General features: G+C 43.1%; 4 protein-coding genes across 11 annotated transcripts; 2 read left to right on the plus strand and 2 right to left on the minus strand.

Annotated features, from left to right (window-relative positions):
• Positions 1-1,438: 1,438 nt before the first annotated feature.
• amigo1 (adhesion molecule with Ig-like domain 1) lies at positions 1,439-6,947 on the plus strand. The gene is made up of 2 exons (XM_011621951.2): positions 1,439-1,918; positions 2,518-6,947. The coding sequence occupies exon 2, from the start codon at positions 2,605-2,607 to the stop codon at positions 4,120-4,122; it is 1,518 nt and encodes a 505-aa protein (XP_011620253.2). The 5' UTR covers positions 1,439-1,918; positions 2,518-2,604; the 3' UTR covers positions 4,123-6,947.
• Positions 6,948-7,379: 432 nt separating this feature from the next.
• atxn7l2b (ataxin 7-like 2b) lies at positions 7,380-11,479 on the minus strand. Of its 8 annotated transcripts, none has more exons than XR_003887835.1 (8): positions 11,303-11,479; positions 10,204-10,257; positions 9,715-10,122; positions 9,540-9,625; positions 9,290-9,459; positions 8,982-9,153; positions 8,212-8,802; positions 7,380-7,953 (listed from the first exon to the last, which is right to left on the minus strand). XR_003887835.1 is itself a non-coding variant. In XM_011621950.2 (8 exons), exons 1-7 carry the CDS (start codon positions 11,454-11,456, stop codon positions 8,683-8,685), a joined length of 1,161 nt encoding a protein of 386 aa, XP_011620252.2. In that variant the 5' UTR covers positions 11,457-11,479; the 3' UTR covers positions 7,380-7,953; positions 8,681-8,682. The 8 variants fall into 8 exon arrangements, 6 of the variants coding, with proteins under 6 accessions (XP_011620252.2, XP_029689539.1, XP_029689537.1 ...); XR_003887834.1 differs by having other exon boundaries at positions 7,380-8,081; XM_011621950.2 differs by having other exon boundaries at positions 8,681-8,802; positions 9,715-10,119.
• A 56-nt stretch (positions 11,480-11,535) lies between these two features.
• Positions 11,536-14,674, minus strand: sypl2b (synaptophysin-like 2b). Its single transcript, XM_003963214.3, has 6 exons — positions 14,338-14,674; positions 14,164-14,241; positions 13,636-13,754; positions 13,359-13,563; positions 12,749-12,940; positions 11,536-12,671 (listed from the first exon to the last, which is right to left on the minus strand). Exons 1-6 carry the CDS (start codon positions 14,353-14,355, stop codon positions 12,549-12,551), a joined length of 735 nt encoding a protein of 244 aa, XP_003963263.1. The 5' UTR covers positions 14,356-14,674; the 3' UTR covers positions 11,536-12,548.
• A 2,003-nt stretch (positions 14,675-16,677) lies between these two features.
• sort1b (sortilin 1b) lies at positions 16,678-27,291 on the plus strand. Its single transcript, XM_011621949.2, has 20 exons — positions 16,678-17,311; positions 18,261-18,320; positions 18,430-18,503; positions 18,577-18,679; positions 18,783-18,944; positions 19,212-19,285; positions 20,212-20,261; positions 20,337-20,464; positions 20,698-20,842; positions 20,971-21,126; positions 21,429-21,535; positions 21,723-21,825; positions 21,906-22,077; positions 22,306-22,496; positions 22,589-22,778; positions 23,465-23,581; positions 24,183-24,291; positions 24,393-24,505; positions 24,623-24,755; positions 25,384-27,291. The coding sequence occupies exons 1-20, from the start codon at positions 17,039-17,041 to the stop codon at positions 25,396-25,398; spliced, it is 2,475 nt and encodes an 824-aa protein (XP_011620251.2). The 5' UTR covers positions 16,678-17,038; the 3' UTR covers positions 25,399-27,291.
• The last annotated feature ends 65 nt before the right edge of the window (positions 27,292-27,356 follow it).

The following is a 27,356-nucleotide window of genomic DNA, read 5'->3' on the forward strand; positions in this document are numbered from 1 at the left end:
CCTGTTTTGTCTATCCGTTCCCAGAACTGTCCCCACGTCTTTGTCTCCGGTTGCAAACGTGGAACAAACACGCCGTCTTGTGCTTTGAGCACGTATTTGGCGGTGAGGGATGCCTGCTGTTCAGCCTTTTTTAGATCTGTCTGGTTTCTCTGCCATGCTGGCGCTCTTTAAGGCAACTCCAGCTCATAGAGAGTTTCCAAAATCATGTTTGCAGTTTCATCCCTGTCAACAATCCCAAACAAAAATAACATAATCCCGGTAAAAGTCAAATGCATAATTAGGGAGATTCATTTTTACTGTATTAGCGATACAACAAATGTGGGAAAAAGTTAATTAAATATGCAAAATTGCCCTGATAAATAGCAAATATTTTAATATTGTCATGCCTCATGCCAAAGTGTGCCCTGTTACTATAATCTTCATTTATAGAGTGATTTGTGGTGGTATTGTGTGTAGGTGGTTACGCTGGTGTAACAGCTCATTGGCAATAAACCTGTTGCAGCTTTGCCAAAACCAGGCTCACGGCAGCAGATCCGCGAATTAAGGGAAACCCCGGCAAATAAATCAGAAAAGCAGCAAGTGGGTGGATTCGCTTATGTCGCGGTTTGGAAATAATGAATTGCAGACATAATCAAGTAAAAGAGTCGAGAGAATGGGAATTAACTGAGAGAGAATGTTCCTGGCTAAAACAGCAGGTCGGTTGCCAATTCACAGGAACATCCTGGAGCTCTCAATTGATCTTAAACAGCAATTTGTGTCCGTGCACTTTGGCCAGCACCATACGACGTTAGCTGGCAAGGAGGCCTGAATGAATCAGAGGATATCACAGCCATTGGAAACAGTCAAACTGGAGAACAATGAGCATCTTACAATCTGAAGGCCTGATACACACGCTAGGAATAAAGGAATGACTCAAGGAACACGACAGAGAGCCTGCCAAAGTCCTTGGATGTCAACCAATCTCGAGTTACATCCATCACCCACCACCGTCCCGGTGCCAAATAGCACCACGTTTGGTTCTAGTGCGACGTCGGACTGGTGTCGTGACTTATTAGTGTAACAATAGCCGAATCACACAGTTCTCAACTTCAGTTAATGCGAAAACAATTCAAATGAATCCATAAACAATTCAAATGAATTCATGACATATACAAATACAAGCGCCTAAACTGATGTCAAACATTACACCGATAGTCTCCGTCAGTGTCAATAATTGTCCTTTTTCTGTCTCAATTCAATTCTCGTCCACTTGATTGTTTTAATTGAACTCCGACGACTAAATCACGAATCCTCACAAACGGAGCTGATGTTTTCTGATGAATCTTTATGAAGAAAACCGGGTAATTTCCCACTGAAAGGGCGAGTTTACTGTCACCGCAGCGCATCTTTCTGCAGGCGCTCGGTAAATTGCTCCTTCTCGGTTTGAACGCACGACCTCCATCCAGTTACACGTCAACCACTGCAGCGGCTGCAGCAGCAGAGCTGCGCCGTGCGTGCGTGCGTGCGAGGAGCCTCAGAGAAGCCTGTCAGCCACCGGCTGCTCCTAATTTGCTCAACGGCAGCAGGACCTGCGGAAACTGCGTCAGTTGCGTGCGGAAGGTGGAGGCTGTCGTGGACACTCTCGAGATATTCCTCTTAGAAAAGCAAAGACATCTGCAATTAGAGCCAAGCGTGGATGAGTGTCTGTCGTCAAAGGGGCGCGTTTTGTTTGCGCTTTACGTAATCGGTTTTGGCGTAATTTTGCACCGCGCGTTGGATGTGGCGCGGATCAGGGTTTGTTTTCTGAATGCATCTCTTGTCGCCCCTCTCCCTCTCATCCGCGGCTGTCCTCCGCAGCAGCCGGGCTCATTCATACTGAACACACTTGGAAGCAGGCGAGGAGCGGCTTCTAATGAGATACGGGGTCGCTGCATTGAAGGTAGGCGGCACACGCAGTTTTCCTTCACGTTTCCATGTTGTGCCCCGTTTGTTTTCGCGCAGAATGGTGCAGCGGCGCTGCAGCACCCTGGAGGAAGGCTGCCCGCGACTTTCCCGGGCGGGAATGCACATGGTTGGCGTGAACGCAGCCAGTGCGTGTGTGACTGTTTGTTGCTGTTGTTGTTTTTTTTTTTTTTGGGTTGGTAAAGACGTTTGCCGCAACTGGGAAAGTTTGCGCCTTCGGATCACCTTCTGCGGGCCTGCAGACGCGAAGAAGGAGGCTGGTTTCATGATTAAACTGGAATTATTGTGGTTTTAGGGAGCGTGTTGGTGGACCTTCCAGTAAGTCCAGAGTGCACGCTCCCTCTACTGTGGCTGCACCTTCTTGATTTGCATATTGAGCTTTTACTTGTAAAAATGTGGATAAGCGTGTTAAAAGAGGCGGATTTATAGAATTTAATGTCTTCTTTTTCTTATTCATTTATAGTGTGACTTTTAAGCGTGTTAAAACACATCTATCTATCTATCTATCTATCTATCTATCTATCTATCTATCTATCTATCTATCGATCGTATTAATTATGTACATTTTCTCTTCAGATGCCCTGGAGTTCAACTCCTTTTCCATGTCGTTCCCTGAAAGCAGGATTGTAATCAACGTCTTTGGGATTTAAACTAACGTCTAGGATGCTGCAGCCCTTCGCCAGGACAGGTGACAGCCTGTCAGCTCCGTGGAGTTGGTGTCTGAGATGGGCCCTCTGCCTCTGCCTGACTCTCCTCTGGCTTCCAGGGGCAACGGCTTCCGCCCTCAACTGCCACAAAACGTGCATCTGCGCCTCTAACATCGTCAGCTGTTCCAAGATGAACCTGACCTCGGTCCCGACGGGTCTGCCCACGTACACCACCGTGCTGGATCTCAGCTACAATGAGATCACGCGGCTGAGGTCCGAGTGGACCCCTGTGAAACTGTGGAAGCTCCATAACCTGCTCCTCAGCCACAACAATCTTAGTTTCCTCTCTTCGGAAGCATTTGCGTACGTGAAGCACCTGCGCTACTTGGACCTGTCCTCCAACAGTTTGCAGCTGCTGGATGAGTTTGTCTTTGAGCCGCTGGTCAACCTGGAGGTCCTCCTACTCTACAATAACAAAATCACCCAGATTGACCGCACGGCGTTCGTCACCATGATCAAGCTTCAGAAGCTCTACCTTAGCCAGAACCAAATCTCCCGTTTTCCACTGGAGCTGGTCAAGGAGAAGTCTCGCCTGGAGAAACTGAGTCTCCTGGACGTGTCCTCCAACAAGATAAAGACTCTACCCATTGGTGAGCTTCAGGTCCTCCCCGCCTACATCAAAACTGGCCTTTATTTCCACAACAACCCTCTTCTGTGTCACTGTGATCTCTACACACTCCTCGCCCACTGGTACATCCGAAAGCTGAACTCGGCTGTGGACTTCAAAGATGAGCACACGTGCGTCTTGCCAGGACCGCAAAAGGCCCAAGTCGGCATTTTCGACCTGAGCGGGGACAGTATGAACTGCAGCACCTTCATAGAGGCGGGCGAAGAGGCTTTTCTGGAGCAGACGCTGATCCTGAAGTGTGACACCAAACACAGGGACATGCTGAAGACCTGGACGTTACCTGATAACATGGTGGTAATGCCCAGAAGTAATCAGACGGCCAGAGTCTTGCCAGACGGCAACCTGCGGATCAGCCCGGTGAGGTCCGAGGACTCGGGGACCTACACCTGCTTTGCGACGAACGAGGCCTTCAACGAGACAATCTACATGGTACTGAAGGTCCACAACTTCACCATGCACGGGGGCGGCGAGACCCTGAACACAGCCTACACCACCCTAGTGGGCTGCCTCGCCAGCGTGGTGCTGGTGCTCATGTACCTTTACCTCACGCCCTGCCGCTGTTTCTGCTGCCCCAACAAAGGCAAGGCTCAGGGCGAGGACAGCATCCACTCGTCCATGCTCAGCGTGACGCCCACCCACGGGGACCCCAAGGCGGAGTTAAACAGGCACGTGGCCTTCATAGACTCGAAGGACTCGCAAGGTCAGAATGGAAAACTCAACCCGAATGGGAACGAGGACGCGGACGACCCAGATGCTGAGACCGGGTCTCTCATGAAATCCAAGAGGAAGAAGTCGGTAGCAGAGTCCATCAGTTCTGTCTTCTCAGACACGCCCATGGTGGTGTGAGGTGGCAGTTAATGTACACACAGCGTATACATCCACCACTGACTTGGCATGTGACTGGGACCTTGGCGGAGGAAAGAGAGGAAAGGTATTTATTTGTGTTCACGGGAAGAAAATGGGAACGCCAAAAAGGATTACGAAAAGAAAAATGGGCCTATTGTTGACAGGCACAAGACTTTTCCAGCATCTTAATCTGTAGCACTTAATATTCATACTGTGAAGTGATGCAACACCTGGAACAGTTCTGGAACACTAAGGGGGTAAAAAAATAAAATAAAATGTTAGTATCAGCACTCAGGAAGCGATCAACTAACCACTAAAGCGTGTGAGGGAAATAGATTTTTAAAAAACACATATGGCTCATAATCATATTTATTACTTAAAACCCGGGACATAGTGCATCTAATGTAACGATAGTGGTGGGTTCCATTTGTGTCCAACAGCATGCGATAACCACCACAAAGGGACCCGTCAGGATCTCCATGGCCCAAAGAAAATGTAGATTCACACACTGTAATTATCCCTAAGGATATAATTTCCATCCTACTTCGTTAGTGACGGTAAGAAGTAGTCAGTTAGACTGATTGTTACATGTTTGCCTTGTCATAAGTGTAGTGATGGTTGTTTATATTGTAAATGAGTCATAGTAGTAGTATTACAGCTCACGAGGCTTATAAACACGTGACGTCTCCAAGTGCAGAAGTGCATTTTTGTCCCATCATCACATCTCAATTTATGATATCCACAGGTGTGTTTGACCTCCGAAGGCCCGGTCGGGAATAGATGTGAATAACTTAAATTTAGCTCCGTCCTATTAACTCCATTTCCTATCACTGCCCCAAATAACTAACTGACCTTCTTCAAAAACAAGCCACTCTCTGTCACTTCCATGTAGATGTAAATTGTCGATCTTGAGTTTTGCTCCGATGGATGACGGTCGGCCAGTGATAAATGTAGCCGTAGAAGAGCTGTACGCTGTGGTAGCATGTAAACGTTAGACCGCTTCACTAAAGCAGCAGGGTTCAGGATGTGGCAGTAATATATCATGCTGGTGATGGCAATTTAGGAGTGAGTAGCTAATATTGGATGATACGTAACCTCAAATCATCCTCTTCCTTTATCCAGTTCTAATTGAATCTGTCGTGTATTTTCCATCTTGCGTCCTGGTGAGACGAGGCCAACTCATTGTAAATGCGATTTGTGTCTTTTATGGGATGCGGCCTCTGTTTTTGCATTCCGTGTCTTTGTAGCAGGACGGGAATCGGCCCGTTGGCGTGAGTCACAGCAGCACAGAGCTGTTCTCACCGGCTCCCTGGAAGCACACTGCCCAGATGCTTTGTTTGTGTAACTCTGTCTGTACTCCAGTTCAAAAGCAATCAAGCAGCAGCCGGGCGATGAATGTGATGCCCTTTAAGTAGCCTGTTTATGAGGGGAAATGCCCGGAGCTTTCACCCGTTTACAGTAATATCCAATATTTTTCCTATAATTTGGTTCGAAATGATCAGATTTAAGAATGATTCAGACTTCCGCTAACGTGCACATTTCCCCTCTACTGCTCTCAAATGTCAAAATGAACACATTCCTGGGTGTCGAGCGGGTTCTTTACGCCAAATCGATGTTATATTCACAGTTTTGCACCGCAGCATTTTCTGCGTGGGTGCAAAAGAGGAAGTCGCACTCATCGGAGAAGTGCTGCGTGAATCACTCCAATTCCTCACACATATATCAGGAATATCAGGTGGAGGGATGCAGAGCGGCAAAAAATATCTCAAGACAAACCCGATGACAGGTTTAGCGCCGATGCACACTGGCCGCATTCACACAAAATTGTAATTTTATCTGTCCGCAGCACGAAAACTACCAAATTCTATAAATAAAAGTGAATTATTTCCAGATGATGACCATTGACATTTCCAGCTTGTTCTCTCCAAAGCAAATCTGCCTTCCTATACATGTATATTTATATGACGTATATATTGGACTCACTTTTCTGTGTACAGTACTTGGTTAGTTGTGTACCCCAGTGTTCTCAGTGTACAGAGTGTATTCTTGTATAATCTAACGTGGTCCATTGACGTTCATCTGCCGCTGTGCTTCTGTTCCTCGTTCAACATATAAGTTTTGACATAAAGGATTATTTTTTAGGAGGGGCAGGGTTTAGTTTTTTATCAATATAGGATGTATTTTACACTTGAAGAATATGATTTAAAGGTATATGACATATACTGGAGAGGTGTCAGAGACTGTGTGGAGGGGGTGTTGAAACCACTGAAGAGTCAGCCTGACAGTATGTAGCCGCCATTTATTTACTGCCAGTTGACTTTGACTCATAAAGCCATAAGTAAAATCAAAGAGATGGTGCTTTATCAATCTGGCTGACGTGTTAGGTGACATAAGGAGACGTACGTGGGTACAGTGGGATGTTACATCGTTGATCGAAGCCAGATTCATGGCTCCATGACTCAAAATTTGGGTTGTAGTTGCAGTAATGGTACACTAAATCTTCTCTAATCGTCAAAATCTCTCCAAGCAGGGAAGCGGATGGCTTCTGAATGCCCGACATGCATCCGACTCCATTACTGGGTGGTAGCAGTTAAGAGAAATCAAACATTTCTGAGGTTGTGGGGGCTAAAAGCTTGCAGCCTCTTTTGCCGCTGCAATGATGGAGCTTTTACAGCAGCAGAAGCAGAGTTTATTGACCACAGCTTCAAAGGTCAGCTGGCAGAACGGTCTTGCAGCTTGAGTGGAATGACTGTGCATGGTATGCTTTGTGACTGCAGGATAGGTGCAACCTGGGAAGCAAATAAATTATGAAGACTTACACCTTGTGCTGCCTCCATTTTTTTCTTCACTTCTTTTTAATGCTGTTTGCACATGCAGTTATGCTACACGAGCATGTTCCAGCAGTGTTTTCTTTTCTGCACCTTGAATATGAGAAGAATTGCTTTAATTTTCGACAGTAAGCAATTTTCAGAGTAAGATCACTGCTGAATGTTTTCTAATGGACATATCTGGGGTAATGTGTTAAAAGATTTGATGTTACACGTGATCTTAACTTTAACATGATTAGAATGACGGTCCTTAAATTAATCGTATTCAACCTGATACTGTAGTTTTACTACCACCTAGTGATGGAATGGAGCACTGCACCTCTGTAGACATGGACATTAAACGGCATCTTTGATATTATTTATAATATTAAATTATAGGATGAATGTGATAACCCCAAAGAGCCTTTAGTATCAAATAAAAGCCAAAAATAGATAAGACTGAATCATTTTTAATGGCTTTAATTTAATTTTGACACTACGACAAGTAGGCTGAGGAATCTTATTTCTTATTTCCGAGACCTAACAAAAAACATCTAGAGCTAGAAAAATGCAAAAACTCCTTAAATATAAAAGTTATTCCTGATATCTATTTACAAAAATGAGAAGATGTAATTGTGCATGAAAACAGTCAATAGACCCAACAAGACTCGTGCACAGTTATGGCCTTCACTGTGACTATCTTTGAAAGGTCTTTTTTAACAATGCCCTGCTAGTTCAATACAACATTTAATGATACACCCTAGCAGAAAAGACCAGGCAAGAAGAGAGGGTTTCTTTGTGCCTCACGTGGAGCCTTGCAGAAACTGACATAAAAGAAAGTGCTATTTCCTGGTCCTTGAGAGAAGAGAAGATATGGCTGTCTCCTGTGAAAAGGTGGTTTTGTACCATCAGAACTGTGTTGTGTTTGGTTACAAGTTGTTCCAGTGAGGTAGACTCTGTTCCACTCAAGCCAGCAGTTTCAGGCAGCAGGCCTGATGCTTGATCCTACAGCTGCCGGTGTGGCCTGAAAGGAGACGGGAATTTAAGAGAATTAGGACTCATATCAGGTCAAAACACAAACAGATGCAAGTGTACATTTTTAGGTCGGTTCAATCCTGCTGCTCATGGCCCTCCTGGACAAACTACCGGTAGCTATAAGCACAGAAATATACAAAAGTCTGTTTAATAAAGATCACTTTTTTACACTGGTGTTATTAACAGACTAAAGCTGTCTGTTTAAAGTGTGTGTGTGTGTGTGTGTGTGTATGTGACTTCCATGTACCTGCACCACATGTTGCATTCAGTTGATGAGAATGCAGGTGGTTTTATCAATATCTTCGACATATTTGTCGGCGTTTAACAATTAGGTCCAATATAAAATGGCTGAAGATTTCAGGTTCAACGGGGGATTTTCTGTGTGGAGTTTGGATGTTCTCTCTGTGCCTGTGTGGGTTCAATATAGGTTCTTTGACTTCCTCCCACAGTCCAGAGACCTTTTCTTGGGCAATAGGTCAACTGATGAGTCTGAGTTGGCTACCCTGCCTTTCACCTAAGCGGCAGCTGGACTAGGCTCCAGCTGGAGCTCTGGTGACATCTAGCGGCAATCTGAAGCACTACATCGAAATGATTTGACGACGTTGATCAGTCTATAATATAGACTATAGAATATTTGGTTTATATTCCAAATCAAAATTTCCCCAAAGAGTCAGGGTGGTTTTCTAGAATGTGTGCAATGCCACTGACAGACACACTTCTACAGATGTGTGTTGACATGCTGCTCCAACATGGCACTGAGGGCAAGCCGCAGATGTTGCCAACGGCGGTCGAAGGTAAAGATGTTGCAACCCAGTGTCCGGCATCCAAACGTGCACAGCTACAAAACAAACAAAACAACAACAACACAGTTTTGAATAAACAATAAAACATGAGTATTTTTTAGAAGCCTGTTGGGAAAAGCTCATTGTGACTTTGTATAAAACGGCGTAAACCTGCTGTTAGCGCAACACCAATTTTAACCACAAGGAATTCCCTTCCACGTGATTCTACACTCACCCCGAGAGGTTTGGGGTGCCAGGAGAGATCTGGGACCTCGTGCTCATTGTCATCTTCCCCCTCCCCACATGACAGCAGGCTCTGGTTGAAGGGATAGGGGAGCTGCACCTCCACCTCTACAGTGCTGTTACCTTCATCCTCTGGATAGCTTTGTGGAGAATCCCTGCACCTGCTGTGAAGGTAAAAGAGGTTTGATGGCATCTGGTTGCCAGGTCTGTTATTTATCTATTTCTGAAACTTTTATCATTCATTTCCCGCCAAAAAAATTGCTATGGTTACTCAAGATGTGTTTATAGTCAAAAATGGACCTGGCACTGTGATGGCAGCTGTTGTGTTTACTGGCTCCAGATGTTGATTTCTCTTCCAAATATTGACTTTTGACCTTCGCCTTAACAAGGTGCCGCTCCATATTTTGCTCTTCTAAAGCCGTTTTCTGCCTCACTGGCGGATCGATCATCTTCATCCTCCACACAGGGGACTAAAAAAAAGAGCGGTTTTATTTATCAATGATTTATCATAGGCATGATTAACAGCAATGACACCAGCAGCAGAGGTTACATTGCTTATGGGCTCCTGACTGCATGGCTTCCTCTTCTTTTCTGGATCCAGAACTCTGCAGAGTCCGTTCAGGTCACATTTACTCTCTGTTGGGAAAAACAGCATCAGTGAGCAACTGTGGGACACAGACAGTCAACAGGCTGCAACATACAGACATGTGACAGAAAAGACTTACTGTCGGTGTTTTTGTGCATCCGGCTGTAGGTTCTGGCTCTTGATTGCCTGACTGTTGTGTGTAGCATCGTCTTCTCATTCACCCCTTCGTGCCCGGAGTTCTCTTTGCGAGTCTCTGCTGTTCTTCGCTGGTGGACAGGTAACGTTGTGTGGGGGGAGCTGGCTTCATGACACCTGCCATTTCTCGTTGTCTCTTTAGAGGAGGAAAGATTCCATAGGGAGGGGCCAGGGCGGGGCCCCTGCTGATGAGCCAAATTAGACGACTGGCTGCACCTCGTGCTGCGGGGGTCGTGCCAGCGATCGCAGTGCTTCTCAAACGCTTGAGGCTTTATCACACGTCTGCAGAGGCTGCACACCACCAGGTAGATGTCATCCTGTGCTGGACAGTGGCCGTATATGTGCATATCTGCTTAGGGGACAGAGTTCATGTGAAATTCAGAACTGGTTTCCATAAACTGTATCCATCAATTCATTAGTCTTTGCTCTTCACCTTCTTTGCTGAGGGCCATAGTCTCAGAGTTTTTCCTCCCATATTTGCTGTTGTCTTCAGTGACATGAAACACACACAAATAAATAACTGGATGGATGGATGGATAGATTCTAGGTCCACTCTACAGGACTTTCCATAAACTTATTTTACTTACACGTTGGTCTAACGGTACTGCAGGCATAAATTAATAGCTAGTTTGATTGTTACAGAAGTTCAGTAAATATTTAAGTTTACATTAACCACTTTTTTGTTGAAAAATCTTTTAAAAAATCCAGTAAATGTATCATTTAGCTTCCTTTATATGGCTATCTCTAAACCATATCCTTGATTTTCTGATATTTAATGCCCCACATCTGTCATTTATGTGTGCTTTGTATGATTTGAGTAAATAAGGTGTATATGTCCCGATTCTATCAATTTACTTTCTTCTAGCAAAATTTCAGATAAAACAGTCATTTCTTACGTTTTAGTTATTGATCCAAAAATGGACCTGGCACTGTGATGGCAGCTGTTGTGTTTACTGGCTCCAGATGTTGATTTCTCTTCCAAATATTGACTTTTGACCTTCGCCTTAACAAGGTGCCGCTCCATATTTTGCTCTTCTAAAGCCGTTTTAGTTATTGATCCGTATAATTTACCATTTACCAAAATAAAAGATCCCCCTCTTACATAGAACACACTGTACTAGGGGATTTTATTCTAGCTTAGTGTATTTATTTATTTATTTAACTATAAATCTTAAATAAAAGGCCTCCGCTCGTGCATTGTTCATTGTCAACTGTAAGACTGTCAATAAAGTTGCAAACACAACAACACCACCACAGTGTTTCGCTTTAATGCCACTATCTTGTGATGACAGTGCGTGTTGTTACTTTTCAACTGCTCTTTCAGTTCCCGTTTAGCAGCAAGCTGTGTAAATGCTCGAAGTTTGAGTCGGTTTCGTTGTTCTAAATAAAGCACTGCGCTAGGACCCAGCGGCTCTTTTGTTGTTTGGGTCGCTCTTTCTGTGGCTCCGTGAATCTAACAAATATTAAGAAACAAAAGGACCAAAGATGCCACAACCTGGGGACGCTGCTGCGGGACAAGGAGCGCCACTCACCGTCAGACGTTAAAACATTCACCTTGTCTACCCAACAACTCCAATTTAATCCGACAAAATCGTCGAGATTCGGATTTCGCCGATCCGTGGCGGCCATTGCTAATGATGCGCGATCACGAGGAGACGGTGCTCGTGCCCGGTCCCGCAGTTCCATCGGATGAGTTAATGTGTTAAAAACTCTCTTTTTTGCATCCAGCGATCGTTCCGGTGATCTATATAGTAACTTAAATCAATTTTAAAAAAAACTGGTCAACATTTATTTCAGGAATACGCATACTTTCAGTTGTGATGTGGAACTAGTTTGGTTTTATTTGAATTGGACCAAGGTTTAAATTCTAGATTTTTCTGGATCTATCACAAAACTTGATGAAACCTTTATGTTTTTCTAGACAAATGTTCTGTCTGGGGATCATCACGCTGTAATCCTGATTCTTTGTCAGACAAGCGTGTAATCCAGCTCCCACATTAAATCAACCACAACATTTCTTTTCTGGATTATAAGAGCAACTCCAGTCTCATTAATGTGGTCACACAGGTTAAAAATATAAACCAGCAAGAAAGAAAGAATAAAAGTATAAAAACATTTCTCCTTTTTAAAAGTTAAACATCTGCAGTTAAGAGGCCGAAGGGTTACAACTGAAGTGATCTAAAAAAAAAAACAACCCGAGAGCTTTTACTTAAAATATCAGATAAACGGGGCAAAATAAACATCTAATAAATGATTTCAGGTAAAACAGGCAAGGTCAGGTAATACAAATTCTACTGCACAACTGCAACAGCTACATCCGTTATATCATTCAACTAAATAAACATCACATATAGCTGCTACAGTGAAATAATGGTAAAAAAAGCAAAGCAAAGAAATTTCATAAAATTGCTTTTACCTAATAATCTCATAATGATAATGTCATCATGTCTCCAATTAACATCCACAATTTTTAACGCCAGTTGAACTATTAAAGCTAATTCTTAGCAACCAGAATGCTACCTGGTCTTCAGACCAGGCCTGCGGTTCCAAAGAATGTGCATCAAGTATCTATTTTAACAGCCCTGAGGTACTTTGGGAAATTAGTGATTAAAATATAATGCAAATATTTTAGCATCAAGCTGGCAAAGTGCTGCCTTTAACCGCTACAGTGCCTTGATTTTTATCATGTGAGTGTAACAGGATAAATTTGAAATAATGTGAGTGAATCCATTACAGAACAGAGAGCTTTCAGCAGAGTTGAGCAAGTGTTTCAGAGCTTTACGAATGCCTCACACCTCCCTCCGCGTTTGCAGGCTGGTTGGCTGATTTGTGGAAAGAAGTTTCCTTAAAGATGAACCAACAGTTTCCGCTCCATAGAATGAGGTTAAGAAACCCGAAAATCTGCCGGAGAGTGACAAAAATGTCAAACACACATTCAGGGATCCATTTAAGGAAAAGACCGCTTCACAGAGTCTTACCACAGATGCATTTAAACGGCCCATGAGGGGCACGGCGCCTGGCGTGCACTTGTTGTTGATATCCTTGCAGACGTCAAGAAAGGTTAAAATGGTGGCAGGACTGGTGGCCGTCTTCACGTCGGACAAACCTTTGGCCCAAGCGGAGGATGACGTCAGCCACAGGAAGGCGAAGGCAAATGTGAGCAGGAGGTCCTGAGAGATCAATAACACCAAATCAGGAGTCTCACCCCAGCAGCTCCTTAGGAGCAGGACTCAGGACAGAGCTGCCGTTGCTCTTGGGCAACCACACCCTTGAAACAGTTTCATTTACACAACTCTGTTAAACACACTGTAGCAACCTTTCCGCTGGATACTGACAGGAGGTGGACTGTTGGATTCCAATCAGCAACTCCCAGCAGATGAAACATTATATCAACAAAGCCAGAAAAGTAAACACCCCTTGCCAAGATGAGATTGCACACTCGTGGTGTCGGGGATGTTTTTAACAGCAGCTCATACAAATAGTGCGACTTTGCCTTCGATTTCCATCACCGAGTTGCTGCGTCTTGCACTGAGGTGCAAATATTTAAACAGTGCAGCAGAAAAACAGGGAACGTTCAGACAGACGTACCACGATGGGAGCGCGGCTAGAGTTTTTGTAAACGTGTTGGTAGCCCAGGTAGAGCACAAGGGTAGCAGTGCAGTAGAGGAAGGCCAGCACCCCGACGCACACGTAGAACTGCGCTGGGGACGAGTGGTCTCCTAACAGGCAGCGGACCGGCTCGGTGGTTCCGTTGATTTTGCAGTCAGGAATATTACACAGATACTGCAACAACCTGTGGAGACACAGGTGGAACCACATAGTGTCCAGTATGTCCAAGGTGAAGGGCTGTGAGAGGGGAACGCACCTGAATGGGTAGTCAAAGTGTGCCTGTATCTCTTCGTTGGCTCTCCCTTTGCACTGGATGTTGATACTGGCGTCGCCACGGTAACCTCCGGTCGTGGCAAAGGCAAATATGGAGAAGATCTACAGTTGGGGCACAATGAGGATGTTTCATGGTTGACTGACTGGCCTGCACACACTTCACTTCCGTTAGTGGCACACACGTGTGGCAGGAAGTGCTTTCTTAATCACCAAATTGACTGGTGTTCAAAAAAATACGATAGACAAACACAAGTTTGGCTGGAGCATGACGTCTTTGTTCTGTTTTTGACAAAATGAAAGTTAAATGAATCATGTGACTCTTAACAGTTAACGGTCCGACGTTTATATTGCACACGCACGCGCGCAGTATTAGAAACGCTTTAAAAGCATGACTTATATGGTTGCAGAGGATCACGAGACCAGCGCCATTAGACAATTCATCAATTGTTGCTCAAAGCAAAGCTGTGCAGCCACTAAAAACAACAACAGAGAGGGTTTTAAATAAACGTACCCATTCCAACAAGCGGATGAATGCCAGAGGTTCTTTCAGGGGACCCAAATCCAGAGAGAACCCTGAAGTCAGCACTTTCTGGTCGGAAATGAAAACACATGATGTCAGACACAAACTGCGTCCGAAACGTGTTCGGTTCAACCACAGATTTACGCGTCTTTTCGGTCCCTTCACCTGAGCGATGCTTTCCATCGTGCGTGCGAAGATGGACCCGCGGCTGTTCCGACCAGGCCTCTACTTTTCCCTGGCTCTCCTGCAGCTCTTTCGGACTTGCAAAACTTTTGCTCCAACTCCCCCAGAGTGCAATCGCGTTTCTATGATCCCGTCACAGGTTGTCAGTGAAGTGCGAAGGCACAGAATGCGTGTTCAGCGCGTCTTTTAAAAAAAGAATAAAAAGGTAGAAAGAAAAGTCCATACGGATTGGGTCTGGAGAGGTTTCGCACACATTCTTTGGGGAGTGACAGCGTAAATACAACCGTATAAAGGACCGCCTATTGAGTTCAAATTTCATCTAATCGCTCTCTCTCCCTCTCTCTCTGTCGTCATAGACATTTGGTCATCGACAGGGGGCGCTGCCGACACAGCCTCGAGATTAGCGTGCGAGCGAGGACAGATTGTCTGAAATATTGAATTACTTAATTATTTTATACTGTCCAATAAATACAGAAATGCAGGAAAGTACTGCAGTATGGATCAATGCATAGTCAATCAACATAAACGCAATATAGGACGAGTTTCATGATATGAGAGGAAGTGGAAAGGATGTCAACACTGTTGCTTATGGCACTATTTACACAAATGCAAGGACACCATGCTGGCTCTGCATCAGTCAAAACCAACACACACAAACACACACACAAAATTGTGTGTCAATATTGTGATATCTTCTTATCCTGAGTTCTTCTGCTATCACTGAATGTGTTATTGTGTTGATTCAATGACCTGGACTAATTTGCTGTGCATCAACGAGGCTGGTAATTGGCCTCCTGTTACGTGGAGGTTACTGTTGCTACAGACTTCGTATTAGCACTGATAAACAGACCCTCGTTCCATTTTTTTTTTTCCCTGCTGCAAAGTGAACCATGAGGTCCACATGACTCCCATCAGTGGACACTGCATTTATTCAGACTGCAGACTTAATTCAAGAGCCTGGACACATTTAAAGGCCCAGCCTATGACAAACAGATAAAGCTACAGTTTTAACACCTCAGTCTCAGTCTGCCTGACTTTTCTTAATGCCCCATGCCATCAGTCTTAAATAGCAGCAACATCTCAGAGGAATAAAAAGGGGCGCTGTACAGTGTCTTTGTGTAGGAATTTGACAGGCGTATCAGGGACTAAAAGGATCTATTTGTTGATCTTTTATTGAGGTTGAGTTGCAGATTCAGGTTTTGAAGGCAATTCCTCAAACTTGTTTAGCAGCTTTTTGCTGTGGTGACATGACACTTTTTATTTTAACTAGAGCCGACTTGCCAAACAGGCTCTACCTGACCAGACTCAGAAGACGAACAGTATTCAATGCTCTCCATCTTATGCTAATGTTGGGTTAAACAAAACTAAAACACACCTGGCAGACCACATGGAAACCCCCAAATTGTATTATTTAATTAGAGTGTGTCATCTAAATGTTAAGTCTGCTCTGGATACAAGGAATTTTTTTCTACAGCACATGACTGATAGTCATGAGTTTAAGACCTTTGCTCTCATCACATGCACTAATTGAATTAAAACATAATTTAGATAACGGCCAAGAAAACACATGGAGTCAAAAGTGAAATGAGTCATTCATCTTTCAGAGTATTGATTTTCAAGTATACTTCAAGTATACCTTTAGACATTAAAACAGTTAGCTGAAATCTTATTAATTAAGTGATTACCATTAATTACAAACCTCAATTAAGAACTTTGATTACATATTCAAGAATAAAAATGATTATTTTCTTTTAAAATGATATGGTGTTGAGACAACAATGTGAAGCTGAATCCATGGATTTGTGGAATGTGAGGCCACACATGAAATATCTCTGACTCAGAGTATCACAGGTCTGAATGCACAGATCCTCACTCCTATTCATGTGAAGAGCAATAATAATATAATAGAGCAAGGCTTAGAAATGTAGAGAACATGTAAATTGAAGTTTAAATTAATTTTAATTTAAAACAAGCAATGTATATCTCCTTGGCTATCTAAAGGCTTAGGTTTGAGGCTGAATGGCACACATTGTCTATTTTGTGAGTACTCTATTTCAATTTGTCCTCGTGTATAACTGAGGAACATGAAAATACCTAAAACATTAATAAGAAATAACACTGATAACAATGATAAAAATAATAATAGATAAGTCGTTTTTGAATTTTTCGGCTTTCATTTTTGATTGTGTACAGTATTTCTCAACCTAGTTTGGTCTTCCTCTCCTTGGTCCCGCCTCTTTTTAAAAAACTAACCAATCACAAGAGCCTTCCGGAAGACAGGCAGGGACTGTAGCTAAACGCAATAGTTTCGCTCTCAACGACCCACAGAAACAAATTTCCAGATCGTGCAGTGTATCAGGGAAGCTAAAGGGTTACAGGGTGGAACCTTTGCGTGAAAGACTAATGTTAGTTAGGTTTAACTGCGAGTGTTTTTCCTGTCTGTTGTCTTTGGGTTGTTTTGTTTTTTTAAACGCCGTTGCAGGCAGAAACTGTGCGACCTTTGGAGGCTTTTTGCGTTTTCAGAGCCTGAAATAGTCGCTGTCAGGACTACTGTTGATGTCATCCGCGCCGGAGCTGCTGGCGACCTTCAGTTTCTAAGACAGTCCGGAATAAACAAGGACTCGTTTTGGCTTCTCTTGGGGTTTAAGTTCTCTTTTTTTTCTCATCGAACCGAGCAACGAAGATGAAACTGTTCCTGTCCTATATCCTGCTGTTTTCAGTCCCCACTTGGTCAGCCGGAGTCGATTTTCAGCATGTATCCCAACCCGCCGCTCGCTCGGTTTTTATGAAGCATCCGTACAGTGCGGAGAAAGCGGCGAGTTTCGTCAAGAGGTCCCTGCCTGCATGGTTGTCCCCGGCAGAACCCCACAGGATAACAAGAAGAAGCACCGAGCAGGGCGAGTCGTGCAGAGCTCTGCAGGGAGCTGACACCAAGTTAGCAGACAACACCCACCGGGTAAGTTACCGGCCCAGGTCCTGTTACTATTCAGCAAGCTCACGTCTGACAATCAGCAGGAAGAGCAGGTGCACAGAGATGCCCGATCAGCTCGTCACTCTTCTCGGATGGTGTTTTTCCGAAGAGCCGCTCGCTCTAAAGTCTTTTAATCTTGCAGCATAAGAACATAAAGTTGCTGCAGCCAGCCACGGTTCTGGCTACATTACATTATGATCCTCTGGTGGCACTTTTAGATTGACATTGTTTTAAATGTCAGTGGAATACGGCGCGAAAACCTGATCTTGTCATTTTGGCTCCAGATTCTTTGTGTGTGTGTGTGTGTGTGTGTGTGTGTGTGTGTGTGTGTGTGTGTGTGTGTGTGTGTGTGTGTGTGTGTGTGTGAGAGAAACTGTGTCATTGAGGGCCTCACTGACAGTGTGAGTCTGTTTGAATACTGATAGAGAAATTACCCCATGTGACTCCTGGTACTTTTTTGTGTTTGTGTAGCTGCTCTGAACCAGGAAGTCAGGCAAGGTCTAGAGGTTTCACTATTTGCTCTCTAATCCTGAGCAGAAGAATGTTCTAAATGTTGTTTCAGGTAGATATTTGTTGAACGTCCTTGTTTGAATCCAGATCTTATGACGCGACAAGCCACTACATAAAGTTTTGTCACGCTTTAAGACCCTGCCTGGATGGTCTGCCTTAGAATCATGGTGTTCTCAAAAACATCCGGTAGGTTCATCTCGTGTGAGCTGAGCTTTGGCTCATTTCGATGTGGTCTTCAGCAGGTGTGTTGTGAAATAGCGGTTGTCCTGGAGCCTTGTTCATGCTCACATGCTCTGACAAATGGTGCATTAACACAGTGTGAGTAGGAATTACCGTGCCCTTGAAAATAGGGTTTATCTGCCGTCATGCTACATGCGTGTGCAAAAAATGTCTGCACTTCATTTTGGTTTGTTTTGTTCCTCAGCATATCTTCAACGATCTGAGCGGGTCAGTGTCATTGGCCTGGGTTGGAGTTGGCACAGGGGTGAGTGTTTTCCACACATCTCTCATGTACAGCTTATAAGAATGTGACTCCCCTGACATACATATTCATAAAAGCTTTCTACAAGCTGATGCCTTCTTTTCTTCGGCAGGTCATCCTGGCTTTGACCACATTTCAGGTGCCCATCTTCATGATAACAATTGGTCAGTCCAAACTCTACAGAAGGTGTGTCCCATTTTATCCTTGCTGGCGGTTTGAGTTTGATAGGCATTTTCTAATGTGAGCCTTTGTTTGGCAGCGAGGATTATGGAAAGTCGTTTGAAGATGTGACGAACTTGATCAACAACACCTTCATCCGATCAGATTTCGGCATCGCCATCGGTCCAGAGAACTCTGGGAAAGTATGTCACATGCTCGGAGCGTTGTGGCAGATGGCGTACTGCTGTAGCGTAAACCTGGATTCCCATCTTATCTAGTTTTTAAATGTTCCACTCTGTCCTTCAGGTGATCCTGACCGCAGATGTGTCTGGGAATCAGGGCTCCCGAATCTTTGTCTCGGAAGACTTTGGAAAGAGTTTCACCCACCAGCAACTGCCCTTTGTCCCCTACATGCAGATCACTTACAATCCAGAAAATTCCAATGTGTTGATGGCCCTCAGTAACAAAGTAAGTGGGCAACATGCCACAGACACCTTTTATCTGTTCATTTGCTGTGAGTCTGACCTCAATTTCTATTGACATGTAAACCTCACAGGCAAATACCTCGCCTTACTTCCTTATTGCTAGTAGAGGAAGTTGGTTAGTCATTTTTATCTGTGTTTGCACAGAGTGTATTTATTACGATTCCTGTGGTGTTTAGGGACAGCTCTGCTGTGTGATACCTGTGTAAACAGCAGCCTTGTTTCTCCTTTGCCCCCCCCCCCCCCCCCCCAGGATGAACTATGGCTATCTGAAGATTTTGGCACAAACTGGAAAAAGCTCCATGACATGGTGTGCCTGGTAAAATGGTAAGTTTCAGAATAATTACTAGTTCACAAAATATCTCCACACATCTAAAATAGTCTTTCCAATGAAAAATGGGGCTGGAACCCATTTCTTGGTCTTTTAATGACTTGAAATAATGGATTTTGACAATGATCTTTTCACCTAAGACTGTTACTGGTGCAGCAGACAGTAAAACCGCATCACGGTGACATGGTGTTAAACTAGATCCACCCATCCCTTGAACAAGTCTTCCTTGTGTGGATCATTAATAGCGTTGGCAGCTTAAAATCTAGTTTTTCATCCTTCTATCTCGAGGTCAGTGTGTGATCTCATGAGACAGTCAGACCTGTGTCACTAATAGGTTTATGATGAGCTGAATGAGCTTCAGGAAATTTTGAATTATATCTCAAGCAAATATCCAGAATATCAATTAGACCGGTCACTGCTGATTTTAGCAGCGTTGCTCTCCTAAATATAAGAAATCAGCAGATTTAAACTTGCTGTGGGTGAAACGACAATGCAGCTTCTTGTTTTCTGTTGAATCGCTTTTGTCTTTGAGCGATACAATGACGTGATTTTTCTCTGGCTGCTTTTGCTCTTCTCATCTTTCTCGCTGATGTTCCTCAGAGTTCACGCACACAAATAGCAGCAGCTATTCAGATGATTCAAACATTATTCTGTTAGATTTCATCCGTCTTTTGTGTGTGTCTCTTGAATCCACGGAACAGAAACCCTGTCCAATAATAATTTTTATTTATCTGTCATGAGTCTGGATAGTTGACTGGAGAATCCACCTGTGATTAATATCACAGGCAAATTAGATGCCAAATTACTATAAGGATACGTTTTTATTTCTTTTGTCCCACAGAGGACATGAGTAGTAAAAACATCCACAGTTAACCTCTGCTTTTATTTCGCTATCTGATATTTATTGTAATATGATTTGTAGGGGACGGAAAAACACCATGTTCTTTACCGCAAACCACAATGGATCCTGCGGTAAGTACATATTGATCTGTTTTCAATATGTTCACTCAGATCACTCAGTTAAAAAGTTTGTTGGTTCTTTTCCAGTTGATCGGGGAATGCTGGAACTGAAGAGGACGACAGACTACGGTAAATCCTTCAAGACTATCGCCAATAAGATCTTCTCCTTTGGCCTGGGTGGAAAGTTCCTCTTTGCATCTGTAATGACGGGCAAGGTCAGTGTCCATCTTTGCATAATCGGATATCAAGGGCAAAACAGCCCTTGTTTCAATCTGTTTGGTCTGCTCGATTTAAAATGATGTGATATTGTGTTGTTTTGTACGTTTCTGTAGTATTTATTTCAGTAACATTTCCTGCTTTAAAGGGTAGACAAACCTGTCAACTTTGATGCCAGTTCTGCTTACAGCAGCTGTTTTCTGCATCTTCTCCCCCACCTCTTGTTCTGCAGGGGACATTTAGGATGATCCACGTGTCAGTGGACCAGGGGGACACCTGGAACATGGCCCAGCTGCCCCCCGTCGGTCACGAGCAGTTCTACTCCATTTTGGCAGCCAATGATGAAATGGTCTTCATGCATGTTGACGAGCCAGGAGGTTAGCCGACACAGAAACCTCAACTAGTCATCCCCCATATTCTGCCTTATAACCAGCACAGAAAGACCTCAGGGATTTCAAACTTTCCATCCCAAGTCATTTTGTGTTTGGATCTGTTTGTTCTGCAGATACAGGGTTTGGCACTATTTACGTGTCAGATGACCGGGGCACGGTGTACTCGAAGTCGCTGGAACGCCACCTTTACACCACCACAGGGGGTGAAACGGACTTCATAAACGTGACCTCACTGCGGGGAGTTTTCACTACCAGCATCCTGGCAGAAGGTGTCCGTCTGTATTCATGTTGCTGTGGAAACATGATAAAATCCCAGCTCATAAATTCCTCCAATGAAAACACATCCCTGTGACTCCTCTATGACGTACCAGAGCGCAGGCCCTGGATAAATATTTCATTAGCTGCTCGGTGTCAGCTGTGTGAACACGTTCCTGGCCCCAGCAGCCTGTTTCTTTCCCCGTTTATGACCTAAACATTGCATGTATAATTAATGCTGGGGATCTTACTGCACTAAACCTTCCTTTAAAATGTTTATCCTTTATATAAATGTGGTGCTTCTCTTTTGTCTCAGATAAATCGGTGCAGTCTGTGATCTCCTTTGATCAGGGCGGGGAATGGGTTCCCCTGCGGAAACCTGCCGATAGCAAGTGTGATGCAACAGCCAAGGACCCAGAAAGGGTAAAGGAAAAAGTGAATGAGGAGTCCAGAGCGGAAGCAAAGTCTGGACGTTGGTCCTTTTTAAGATAGTGGGGTAGTTTTTGTATTCCGCTGGGGCAGTTGTATCAAATTCTCTAAATTCACCTCTCTATTTTGTAATAGAGAGGTGAAAAGGAGCGTTTCATAATGATTCTATTTGTATTTGCAGTGTAGTCTCCACATCCACGCAGCCTACAGTATCGCCACTGGCCTGAACGTCCCCATGCTGCCTCTGACTGAGCCAAACGCCGTCGGTCTCATCTTGGCTCATGGTGATTTTTCTAACCTCAATTTTTATTTGATCTGTTTGGGAAGATGTGTATTTTAAGTTTTTTAAAACATAATATCTCAGGGAGCGTTGGTGACGCAATCTCGGTGCTGAGACCTGATGTGTATGTGTCCGATGATGGGGGATACACCTGGATAAAAGCCCTGGAGGGCCCCCATCACTATGCTATTCTGGATTCTGGAGGCCTGTTGATTGCAGTGGAGCAAAACCCTCATCGAGGCATCAACCAGATCAAGTGAGTTTGGCATGTACCTGATTTAACTTGGGACACCAGACTTGATGTTTATTAAGTTCATTTACCAAAAAAAGGCAGATTGGAAGGTTAACTAGTGCTGCTGTGGGATTTTATTTTAGGAAATATTCTATTTTATTTAAAGGTTGTTCATGCACCAATGCTGTGTGCACTCACTTCACTCGTTCTTATTGTTGTTAATGGTGGTGTTTTTATTTCATGTTGTGATAGATTTTCTACCGATGAAGGACAATGCTGGGGCGTGTACAACTTCACAGATGACCCAGTCATCTTTACTGGGCTGGCATCAGAACCAGGAGCTCGCTCCATGAATGTCAGTCTGTGGGGCTACAGAACCAGTTTATTCCACCAGTACTGGATCTCCTTCACCATAGACTTCAAAGACCTCATCACCAGAAACTGTGAGTGGCAAAATCATGCGTTCTGTATAACAGGTATACATCTTCTTTGTCTATAATCTTCTTGAGGGTTTATGTATTGATCATTTTTGTAGGTTCTGATCAGGATTATGTGCAGTGGCTGGCCCATTCTGATGACATCAGTGACCCTACCGATGGGTGCATCCTGGGATACAAAGAGAAGTTCCTGCGTCTCAAGAAAGACTCGGTTTGCTTGAACGGACGAGATTTTGAGGTCAACACCCAACCGACCCCGTGTCTGTGCACTCTAGATGACTTCCTGTGGTAGGACGTATTCTATTTTAAATCCATATGTCAAAATCAACCTGAGTTTTTTTATATTTTAGAAGATGCTTCACTTCTCATCTGAAAGGCTTCTTATGACTTAAAAAAAATGAACCAAGTTTAGAGTGATACATATAAAAATAAGTGTGGGGGGGGCAGTGAGCCTTCAGCCACCATCAGGCCAGGATTGACATGCTTACCCAGGTGGTGAAGCTCACGTGCACACTCCTCCTGTGAGAATGGCTGTTTGCAGCGTTGCGTAATGATGCAAAAGTAGGTCACACCTTAGCCCAGACGCCTCCAACCTCATGTAACGACATCAACACAATCTGCTGTCGTTGGCTAAGCACACTAGAGGTCACAAACCAGTGTTTTCTAGAACTGGAGAAGCTTTTCAGATAAGAGAGCGAAGAATCGTGAAGAGGTCAGGTTCGACTCACAGGACCTGGATGACTGATCAATATTGTATTGAGTTCTACTCCTATTCACTTTCAATTGCATTTAAATATAAAATGAATCTGTTTAACTTTTTAAAAACAATGGGGCTTTCTCTTAGACACTGGTCAGTCACTTTTGAAAGTTTTGTACGTAAATCACAGTACTAAACTGGTACTGGAGTGGAGCTTATCTGATAAAACTTTGGCGTCTTCCAAGATAATTATAGCATAATCGGCATTTCTTTACAGTGACTTTGGATATTATCGTAAAGAAAACAGCTCGGAGTGTGTGGAGCAGCCAGACCTAAAAGGAAAGGTGCTGGAATTCTGCCTCCATGGCACAGAGGAGGAACTACAGACAAACGGGTAAGGCCCTCACTTGGGTTTATTCAACATAAAAATAATCCCCATTACAATTACTGTGTTTGACAAGACATACAGATACAGGAAGCGTCAAAGTCAGAGTTGACGCAGAGTGCAAGAGGAAGTGATTTAAAAAAAACAAAAAACTGAGAATTAGTCGGAGGTTTACAGAAGAACAGCAGTGGAAGTACTCACCAGCACCATTTCACACATACCAAGTGAATGTCTTCCAGTCTTGGTTGCAAAGACTTTTATATATCCTTTACATATCTGTGAACACTGTAAATACAAACATATAGATTGATATCATAAACATATATCATTGTGTGTATATATTGTATATACCCATCACAGTTTTATTCGCTACTTAAGCACTTCTGGTTGGATGCTAACTGCATTTCGTTGCCTTGTACTTGTGACATGTGTAATGACAATAAAGTTGAATCTAATCTAATCTAATAAAGTGTTACAAAACACTTTAATATGATGTACAAATGTAAGGTAATGTTTAGGTTATATTATCCCTGCAGACTTTATCTACCATACTTAGTCAAGACTACATGCACGTGTCTGACATCCATCCTCGATTGTGTTTGGTTCACAGTTACAGGAAAATTCCTGGAGATAAATGTGAAGGAGGAAAGATCCCAGATCGTAAAGAGATCAACCTCAGGCAGAGATGTGTGAGCGACCTTCTAGGTCCAGAACTTCTGGTCAGTACCTCATGAGTGGGGATGAAGATATTTTGTGAAATAATCTGCAGTCTGTTTCCCTTTGTCCCCCTCTAAATTAGTTTATTTTACTGCATTTACAGGTAAAAAATCCCCCCTCTAATACGGTTTCCATTGTGATAACAGTCATCATTGTGATGCTGCTGAGCACTGCTGCAGGAGTTATGTTTGTCAAGAAATATGTCTGTGGTGGCAGGTCAGTTCATCAGATCGTCTGTGAGCTCATGCGTCTACAGGCAGCCTTTTCTTTTGTTTTCATGCAGTTGCCCCAATAATCTGACAGACAATAATCTAATTCTGAATGTGCGTGTAGGTTCTTGGTACACAGGTACTCTGTGCTGCAGCAGCATGTCGAGGACAGCGCTGCTGGGGACGGCATGGACGATCAATTGGAGACCAACCACACTCCCAATGGCAAGATTGAGTTCCACGACGACTCAGATGAGGTGTGGTGGATTTGCTTTTTTCATCATACACACAGAAACATAGACACCATGGCATTTTTTCTGTTCAGGAAAATGTAAATTGACATCATGAACGGTGTCTTAAAAGTTAAACTCATTTCAGTTGCAGCAGTAGAAATAAACTGCAACAGGAACCTAGGTGTGGTTTTATGATGGGTTCTTCTTATCGGCCCAATAAACAAGTCGTGTGTGGATTAACACACTGGCCTGTTTTCTGCTGGCCTGCTTCAGATAAGTGGAGATGTTGAAGTAAATAGGTCGCTCACAGAATCGAAACATTACATTTGAAAACCAAACTACTATCATTTCTGAAACAGTGCCACCTGGTGGATATTATATGTAGCAACAACCCGTAAAGGACAAAAATTGTCCTTTTCCCCCCGGGGCATATTCAGATAACATACCAAATGATACAAATTAAACATAATCCTAATTCAAATAAAACTTAATAAAAAAATCTAATGATATTTTATGATGTTTTGAATTTCTGCACAGACAGACGCACAAACTCATGGGGATGAGTTTGTATTGTGCGTCTGTTCGGGCACCCACACTAGTTTCTTTGTTTTGGTCAGCTCGGCTTTAGGTGTATCTTACTCTCTTCACACAGGATATGCTTGAGTGAAGAAGTCCTGTACCCGGCCAGCAGGTTTTCAACCCTCCCCTCATGGATGACTGTGGTTCCTGCTTCACCACTTCTTCCGTACACCTTCTGTGTTTGGCCTCAGCTTCCAGGCAAACATCAGAGCCTGTGTGGATCTGCTGTCAGCTGTTAAGTCCATTGAATGTATGGAATGATGGGAATGATGATAGGATCTTGTAGTGCTGTGCTTCTGTTATTGATCGCGTTTGTTGATTGAGTTTAAAATCTTACAAATATTTATTTTAGGCAACAAAGAAGTGATTAATTGGAAATGTGTGGATTTAAACTGGTGAGTCAGTCTCCATCTGCTGAGAATGACCCTCTGTTAGAGGTTCCTCCCTTGCACTTGTATAATAAACTGCTTTTCCTTTTACAGTGAGATTGGTAGGTCTTGAAAATGTTGCTATCGGCAGCTGATTTTAAAACTCCCTGACTACATGAGTCTTAATTCCTTTTTTAAATGAAGTTTATGTCTGTCACAAAGTGCACCCATGGAAGAACATGAAACTGTCCCTTTTTTTTTTAGCTTCGTTTTAATTTTCCTCAAATCTCCACCTGTCTTGTACGGATTAGACTACCAGCCTTCTGGTAGCCTTCATACTACTGAAATCAAGGGCAAGTGGAAATTTTCCATTTGCATTTTTTTATAGCATTAGCAATAACTTTTTCAGATTAAGTATCTCTTCTGTGTATGTTTAATAACCCGGTTTGTTATATATTTAGTTGCAAACGATGATGAATTCAGCTGGAATTGCTTAAACCACATTCATTCAGGAGAATAGTTCTTAAAGGCTGACATTGTAACTGCCTAATGTACAAGATCTTTTGTATGTTTAATATTTAATATGACAAAACGATGAAGTGAGAAGAATGCTGGGAATTGCAGTCAGATCCATGTATCTTTAATAAGGTAAACGGTTTTTGTATCGAGGAATTTTGTATGAAGTGAATTGTGGTTTGAAGACAAACAAATGGCATGTGCAAATTGTAGTTTGATAGCAAATATCTACAGATATTTTTTACATGGGTTTAAGTGATGCATCCATTTCATTTTATGACAGGAGAGATTTGAATTGGAATGAGTGTAAATTTTGTATATTGAAATGAGCTAATTTCCTTTAGAGGTGAACATGTTTGGAGCGTAAAATGTTGTGAGATGGATTTTTGTTTGTTTGTAAGAGAGTAAATTTGTTAAAGCAACCGGGTTGTAGAAGGTTTCTAATCCTATCTTTTACAGTGATGGCATCAACGTTCTTGTCTGTTAACTGTCACACTAGCTTTGATCATTTGAAAATGTCTTGCACCTTTATATCGCTGTCTTGTGTGAACTGTGTTGCTCATATATCAGTTTTATTTTATTTATTTGCGATTTGTGGGTTCAGAGTGCAGTAGATGTGGGTCTACAAGTGCCTGCTGTGAGGAAATGGCGTCAGGCCCTCCAGATGTTTCTGTCATTAATGTGGAGCTGCTTTCATGTCTTTGACACCCCCTGAGTTGCACTTGTCCTGAATCCTGGACTGGTGAAGGAGTCTTCTGTGTTCATCTGGACTCATCTGCACTGCATGTTCATTTTTGATTCGATTTTAATCAGCAGAGTTTTTGTTTGGGAAAAAGAGCCTGCAGTGATTCTGGTTATACCCTTCAGTTTGAAGCCAGAGATTTGGATAATTATGTAGCTTCTTTTACACTGGGTGACTTCCTATTTAATGCTTTGCATTAAAGTAAGGAAACAATTTCTTACTGTTGAAATCTGCTGTATAACTTAAATAATAACTGGTTGTGTAAAAAGACAAGGTCACAAATTTGTACCTGTTTCTTTCCTGTATATTTCAAGAAATTTTGCTTGGGTTTGCCAATAAATTCATATGTTCCTCAGTTTTTGTCAGCATTCATTGTTTCTTACCAATGGCAAAGTACAGAAAATTTAGCAAAATAAAAAA

This window comes from Takifugu rubripes, chromosome 3, assembly GCF_901000725.2.
Source record: "Takifugu rubripes chromosome 3, fTakRub1.2, whole genome shotgun sequence".
Lineage (NCBI taxonomy): Eukaryota > Metazoa > Chordata > Actinopteri > Tetraodontiformes > Tetraodontidae > Takifugu > Takifugu rubripes.

Excerpts from the sequence above, each read along its gene's own strand:
- sypl2b (XM_003963214.3), bottom strand. Across the intron at positions 13,564-13,635 it reads CACTTTGACTACCCATTCAG|GTTGTTGCAGTATCTGTGTA; the intron begins GTGCGTTCCCCT and ends GTGTCTCCACAG. Across the intron at positions 12,672-12,748 it reads GCCGTTTAAATGCATCTGTG|ATTTTCGGGTTTCTTAACCT; the intron begins GTAAGACTCTGT and ends ACTCTCCGGCAG.
- amigo1 (XM_011621951.2), top strand. The coding sequence starts at position 2,605 with ATGCTGCAGCCCTTCGCCAGGACAGGTGACAGCCTGTCAGCTCCGTGG.
- atxn7l2b (XM_029833677.1), bottom strand. The coding sequence starts at position 11,456 with ATGGAACTGCGGGACCGGGCACGAGCACCGTCTCCTCGTGATCGCGCA. Across the intron at positions 10,258-11,302 it reads GAATGTTTTAACGTCTGACG|ACAACAGCAAATATGGGAGG; the intron begins GTGAGTGGCGCT and ends ATGTCACTGAAG. Across the intron at positions 9,626-9,714 it reads GATGCACAAAAACACCGACA|AGAGTAAATGTGACCTGAAC; the intron begins GTAAGTCTTTTC and ends TTTTCCCAACAG.
- sort1b (XM_011621949.2), top strand. The coding sequence starts at position 17,039 with ATGAAACTGTTCCTGTCCTATATCCTGCTGTTTTCAGTCCCCACTTGG. Across the intron at positions 18,321-18,429 it reads GGGTTGGAGTTGGCACAGGG|GTCATCCTGGCTTTGACCAC; the intron begins GTGAGTGTTTTC and ends TTTCTTCGGCAG. Across the intron at positions 21,536-21,722 it reads CAGCCAAGGACCCAGAAAGG|TGTAGTCTCCACATCCACGC; the intron begins GTAAAGGAAAAA and ends TTGTATTTGCAG.